Genomic DNA, 6,652 nt, shown 5'->3' with positions numbered 1-6,652 from the left:
GCTGAGGGGACGTCCCCCAGGCGGACCAAGTTACTGATTATTCTAGGGGGACCCGCTTTGACACATGGAAAAAACAGCAAAGTGTGTTAGGGTGGGCTGTTAGAAACTGGAGGTGGTGTTGGTGGATCGGAAACAGCTCCTGGGCTGGGAAGCAGGGGGCCAGGCTTCCACTGACTCACAGGGTGCCCCTCGGGGGAACCTCAGTTTCCACTTCTGTCAAAGAGGGTCTTTCCTGCCATGTCTGTCTCTGATCTGTTTCACACTGACTCCAAATGGAACCAGGAGGTCAGGGCCCCTCAGCAAGTGCCGTGTGCCACTGACTCAGACAGCCCTGCCCAGGCCGGGCCAGATGGTTGGCTCACAGTGGGGGCCGTCTGTCGTCCTATGTGACCGATGCTTCTTTACCTGTGCCTACTCATAACAGACCCCAAACTGCGTCACGGAGACTCTGGCAAGGAAACATGTCTACGGAGCCATCACCCGGTTGCCTGTCCCTCCGAGAAATGTGTAATCCCCGTTTGACAGGGAAGGAAACTGAGGCCCAGAGAGGGGAAGTGACTTGCCCTAGGCCTTGTAGCTGGGATTCAGCAGAGCTGAGAGTGGAACTCAACTCTGACTCCAGAACCCTGTGGCTTTTACCATAAACCTGCTTCCTCCCCAGACAGATGACAACCCCTCACCACTACCACCGCCCACTCGCCATTGAGGAACAAAAAACTGAGCCTTCACCGGGTTCCCAAGGAGGCACAGGCGGCAAGTTTCCAAGGGTGTACTGCTCCCTGGTGACCAGTGTGGCTGCGGGCAGAAACCGGTCTCTGGGGGCTGTGGACCAGCCCTTCCTCCTTCTGCGTGCCCATCCAACAGGGGCACTCTGTTGGCCTTCAGAGACCTCCACAAGTGCAAGGATGGGTGCTGGGCCCTGGCTTCAAGCTTGGGCACTCTGCGAGAGGCCAGGAGGCAGCCCCTGGGGGCAGAGGGCTTCCCGATGTCTCAGGACTGAGCCCAGAGGGCATGGCAGGGTGCTGTGGTGTTATAGCAGAAGCCAAGCTGGTAAATCAGAGGCCGGTGTTCTAATCCCACTCACAATACTCTGTGGCCTTGCACAAGCTGACTTCAGCATCCTGGGCCTCAGTGTCTGACCTACGAAATGGGCAAGTAGAGCTTACAAGGGAAACCGTGAAAACCACCACCTTGCATGCCGCCCTCCCCCCCCCCCGCCCCGACTCTGGTCCCCACCTGCCCAGGCTTCTGGGGACAGAGTGTAGGATTAAATCATTTCCCATGTCTTTTCTACTTTGGAGTCCCTCTGAGCCTTGAACCTTCCGGGACATGAAGAATTCCAAAAGTGCCCTAATAAAGGGTAATAATGGGGGTGTGTTTGGAGGGGGAGGAGGAGACAGCCATGGAAGCAGGAAAGCCCAAGCACACTCGGCTAAAACGGAGAACCCCGAGGAGATGAAAGTGGGCAACGTGAGCAAAGGGCCTTGAGCGCCAAGCTCAGGGCTTGGAACCCAAGCTCCGCAGTGGGCTCCTTGGCACAGACGGCCCTGCTGCCAGCTTTCACGAGGGAGGCCTCCGCGGGCAGGCCGCACTGGGGTGATGCCACTTCAAGTGTTTCCCTTTGTGTTTAATCCCAGCTGCCGTGAAATCCCCCCGAAGTGCCACACATGTGGACTGTTCCCTGGCAGCAGTGGTGGCGGACCGTGGCCGGGTGTCAGCCGCAGCCCCCGGGCGGAGGGCATGGCGGGGAGCCCTACCACCCGCTGGTGGGTCTGGTGAGGGCCCTAGGGGCTCCCAGCCCGCCCAGGCCAACCCTGGCCTTAATTAAAAATGAGTCTCCTTTACAGGATCCAAACCACCGCCCAGCCACCCCCTCCGCCTGCTTTCAGTTCTGCTCCTGGGCCGTGTGCTGAGGCCACAAATAAAAGCCATCACTTTTTTTTCCCCTTCTCTTTCTCTTTCTTTCTTTCCTTCTCTCTCTCTTTTCTTTTTTTCCAAAAAGAGAGAGAGGCAGCTACAGAATCTTCTAAGAGGCCGTGACATCACAGCCCAGGTGACCCCAGCCCAGCCAATGGGCCAAGGCCGCGAGCTGGCTTCTTGCATCCTGTGAGCTGAGGCTGGGTTGACACTGTGAAGGCCTAGTCCCTCAACCACAGAACCACAGGGCCAGGCCCTCAGCCGCCTTCAGGGCCCTGCGCGGGAGCTGGTTGGCTCCTGGTCCTCCCCACCCCCGGGCCGCCCTCGCACCCACTGGAGCCCGGGCTCTGTCAGGGGCGAGACTCATTCATTCATTCCCCGTGGCGCTGATGCTGGGCCTGGCTCTGCTCTCGCTGCCCAGCGAGCTCCTCCGCCCTGGCTGCCGAAGGCTCCTTCCCGCCATCTAATGATACACTCTGCATACGCTTCTGTTGAAAATTTGTGGCTAGACATTCCTGTGGGACTGGGAATCCAAATTCTTGGGTACAAACAGAAACTTACTTTCCTTGGGGATTTTTTTTTTCTCTCTCTCTCTCGCTCACACACACACTCTCGCGTTCTTTCCTTTTTTCTTTTTCGTAGCAATAGGGGAAAAAAAGAGACAAAACAAAAAAACAAACAAAAAGCGACACCACTACCCCCCCCTTTTATTTTCAAAAAGTAACAAGGAAAAAATAAAACAACAGCCAACCAAGTCAATCCCAAGCCAACCCCCGGAAGGTCTGATTTCTCGCCTTCCTCAGAGAGGGGCATGGCATCGAACAGCATCTTCGATTCCTTCCCGACCTACTCGCCAACCTTCATCCGCGGTGAGTAACGATTGCCCAGGGCCTTGGGCTGATCCTTTTGGGTGGGGAGCTGTGGCCAGGCCTGGGACCGCGTCCCTCCACCGACCACCCAGGCTGCCTTCAAGTGCACGGCCTGCTTACCTATGTCGGCTGACTCCTGAAAGCCTGAGGTGGGAAGAGGGGTTGGTGGCCTCCGTGGTCTCCTGGAGTAGACTTTTGTGGGACTTTTATCCTCAGCTGGTGGGGACAGTAAGTGGTGGGGGAAATGGACGCCGCAAGACCTCAGCGGCCAACCTCGAAGGGTCCTGAGGTGGTGAGGACATGGAAGGTGTTCCCGTGACCTGAGGCTTCCTGCCTCACTGACGGGGCTCCGGGACCCTGCAGGCCCAGCCCGTGGCCCACCCGGGGAGCTCGGACCCTCCACCTGAGCTCAGGCAGACGCAGGCTCCGGGGCACATTCAGGTCTCCTAGAGCCAGTCCAGCTTCTGTCAAGAGCCATGAATCTGGAGATCTTTCTGAGGATCTCTCCCAGGCTTTCCAAGTCATCCTGGGCGGTGGGAAGCAGAGGGAGGAGAAGGAGGCTACAGGCGTTTGTGGAGAACTTGCATAGCTCTGGGATGCAAGAAACTGGCTGAGCGTCGGGGAAGCAGGCCTGGGGAAGGTTTACAGACTCCGCCGCAGGGGGAGAAGAAAGTGTTTCTAGGTGGCTCTTGCCTCTATTCATGGCCTAAAGTGACCCAGAGTTTTGGGCTCTGCCCTTCAAAATGGATAGGGTTCCAGGATCCCCCACTTGGAAGCTCGGATGGAGGCTGGAACTCGAGGGGAGACTTTTCCTGCCTCTGCCTGGCTCTTAGGGCTGATGAGCCCTGACCTCAGACATCCACCGGCTACTGTCCTCCCCATCGCCCCCCAGCAGGAGTCCAGATGAGGGTGTGACACCTGAGACTGGGGGTCCAGAGGCCCTGAGCTTGAGTCCCCAGGTCTTGACTACCTTGCTCAGTGGCCTTAGGCAAGGAAGGTAACCTGCCATGGTCCCAAATGGAGAAGCTCTGGCTGTGGCATTCTGATCGTCTGAAGCTGGGGATGGGCTGGGGATGAGGGTAGTACCTCGGGATTGTACACGGAGACAGGCTCTCCTCTAGAATAGAGGGGCTGAATGTATCTAAAGCTCCAAGGGCTGGGGGTTTGGGGTGGGGGGGGGCGCTGGTGTTGCCTTTCTTCAGCTGAGGTGGTCAGCTGAGATACAGAAGATGGTCTGACTATCTGTCTGCCTTTTTGCCCGTCGGTCTGTCCCGCTGCTGGCTAACAGAGTGACTCAGAGCCAGTCCCTGGGAGGCCAGCTCTGGGCAGGGGCAGAGGCACATTTGGGCTCTTATTGTTTAAAGGTTTCTTCAAGGGCTTATCTGAGGTGGGACCCTTTCCTCCTCTCTGGAGAGAAGCTGAGGCAGGCTGTACGGCTGCAGATGGGGGCTGGGGGTGGGGGGCGAAGTGGGGGGCTGCCGTCCCTGAGGCGGATGCACTCCCGCCAAACCTGGTTGTGGCTGGTGACAAGCAACAGCCTCAGGTCTGGGAGCTGACAGCCGTGGCTCCTTCCTTCAAGCTGCTCCTATTATAACGCTATTCCCTTTGTAGTCCCCAGAGCTAATTAAAGGCAGTCTGTGGCAAGAAAATAAGAGTTTATAAAAACCATTTGCTGGGTCTTTGTAATCTGTGTTTCTCCCTCCATGAGCAAGATGGAGAAATGTAGGGTTTAAAACAAAGGAATCTGGGGAGACTGGACTAAGGGAGCTGCCTCCTAAGATGGGTTCCTAAGGCCGTGGAGAGGGCAGAGAGCAGATCGGAGGGCGAGCGAGAGGAGAGCCGGTAGCTTTGGGCCCCATGTGCGCCCAGAGACAAGAGGCTGCTGGGCACAGCAGGCTGATTCCTGGTGGGCAGGGACATAGATGTGCTCTGTAAGCCGGGGTCCATGTGGACAGTTCCAGGTCTGGGGTCTGAGGCATTGGTCCACACTGGCTGGCCCCGTCTCTCCTGCCCAGCTCCATTCCCCATATCCTGCTTACAGCACGCTTACTTGGGTGATCTGTCCCCCAAGAGTCACAGGGCTGCCGTTGCCGAGTCTGTCCCCAGAGAGAGCTAACCTCTGGGTGGTAAAATTCTGGGCTCCACACTGAGCCACGCTGGGTCGTTAACTCCTTCTGAGCCACAGATTTTTCTGGAGCCTCAGAAAGCCTATAGACGCCTCTCAGAGTCACACTTTTTAAGGGCATGAAACCAAATCCGAAGGACTGTGCAGGGGACCAGATCTGTGGAAATACAGTTATCAAGCTGTAAAAAATGTAAGTGATGAGGCTGTGACCTCATGCCTCTGTTGTGACACACGGAGCGCAGAGAGCTCAGGAGCTCTAGCAACGGCCACCACACGGCGGTGACAAGTGAAAATGGCATTTCCAGATCCTCCGCCGCAGCCCTCACAACAGGGAAGAACATCTGTGATTTCCACTGGGGACAAAATCATTGGGGAAGGAGACACTGCATTTCGTTGGAGGTTCGCGACAGGAAAGCTGTCCCACGTTCCCACCCCAGCGCGCAGACATCCCGAATCCCGAATTCCCTGCGAGCAGGACCTCCAGGCCTAGCCCCTCAGCAGGAGGGTGGCAGGGGGCAGGGGTCATCCTCGGGACCCCAAACTCATGGTCCTAGGGAGAAGAGGACTAGGAAGAGGGCAGAGGCCGTGAAGTAGAGGGTGAGGAGGAAAAGGACAAGACGCAACCCAGGAAGCTGGCGGACTGACAGTAGAGTTCCAGGCACCACAATGGAAGGAGAGAGAGGGCACAGGGACCTCCTGGGGCACCCCTAGGCCCCCAGCAATTCTCCATTCTTCCCCCTCTTTCTCTGCCGGGACTAGCCCCTGGCAAGGGATATTTATTCCTTTTTTTTTTTTTTGAGAAATGGAGACGCTGATGGCTCTGACTCAAACGTACTGCATGATTACGGGCAAGTCCCTTCCTCTCTTTGGGCCTCAGTTTCCCCATCTGATAAACACAGGCAATGGCCCTGGGGATGACCAAGGGCCCACCTGCAGCTCCGTGGAAGGCTGGCACCTTGTCCTAAACTGCCCATGAGGCCCTTCTCTGGGGTGTCCCCCTCACAGCACACCCCTTAACCACACCCATGCAGGCAATAGCTCTCCCCACTGGGGGTACCCTTCTGGAGAGGAAACTGGAGGAAACAAGTCTGAACTATAACATGTAGCATTTAGGAGAACCAGGGGAGGCAAAGGTTTCCACTTATCCAGTAATTACACAAAAACTTCTCAGGGAGTGGAGCAGGGGGATTCGAGTTCCGGCTCCAGAATCTGACTCTGCCCCTTGCTAATTGTGTAGCCTGGGGCAAGTCATTTCACCTCTCTGTACCTGTTTCCCCATAAATGAAATGGGGATGATGATCATACCGAACTCAGGGGGCTCTGGAGAGAATTCAATGAGCAGGGTGCCTGGCCCAGAGGACATCGCAAATAAACACCCTGATTCTTACAATTTCCGTGAGGCTGGCCTTGTGCTGGGATCTCAGATATGAGGGTGACTGGGTCAGGCTCTCTGCCCTTAAAGAGCTCAAAGTCAGGTGTGGAAAGAGATGAGGAAACTAAAAATTGCGCTGGGGTGTGACCGATAGGAAGGAAGAATGGGGGGTCTAGAGGTTCAACGAAGGGGACTAGACTAGCCCACCCGGGGATAGGGAGAACAATTCCCTGGTGAAGTGACATTCGGGCTGGTCTTGGTTGGGTGGAGAAGTGACAGAGGGGGAAAGGAATCCCAGGAGAGAGAACAGCCTGGGGTAAAGGTGTGGAGGCGGGAATGAGATGACTCTGGGAACCCCCAGGGTGGCTG

At 56.5% G+C, this 6,652-nt stretch overlaps 1 protein-coding gene across 1 annotated transcript in view; it reads left to right on the top strand.

Annotated features, from left to right (window-relative positions):
- Window positions 1–2,656: 2,656 nt before the first annotated feature.
- The window catches only part of RUNX3 (RUNX family transcription factor 3), a 59,420-nt gene continuing 55,424 nt past the window's right edge, over window positions 2,657–6,652 (top strand). The window contains exon 1 of the mRNA XM_044237461.1: window positions 2,657–2,786. Within this exon, the coding sequence (XP_044093396.1) occupies window positions 2,729–2,786 (58 nt within the window). The 5' untranslated portion in view covers window positions 2,657–2,728. The remainder of the gene's footprint in view (window positions 2,787–6,652) is intronic.

Source organism: Neovison vison, chromosome 2 (assembly GCF_020171115.1).
Source record: "Neovison vison isolate M4711 chromosome 2, ASM_NN_V1, whole genome shotgun sequence".
In the NCBI taxonomy this organism is placed as follows: Eukaryota; Metazoa; Chordata; class Mammalia; order Carnivora; family Mustelidae; genus Neogale; species Neogale vison.
The sequence above is the reverse complement of the archived record's forward strand: the minus strand, read 5'-3'. Positions and strand labels throughout refer to the sequence as shown.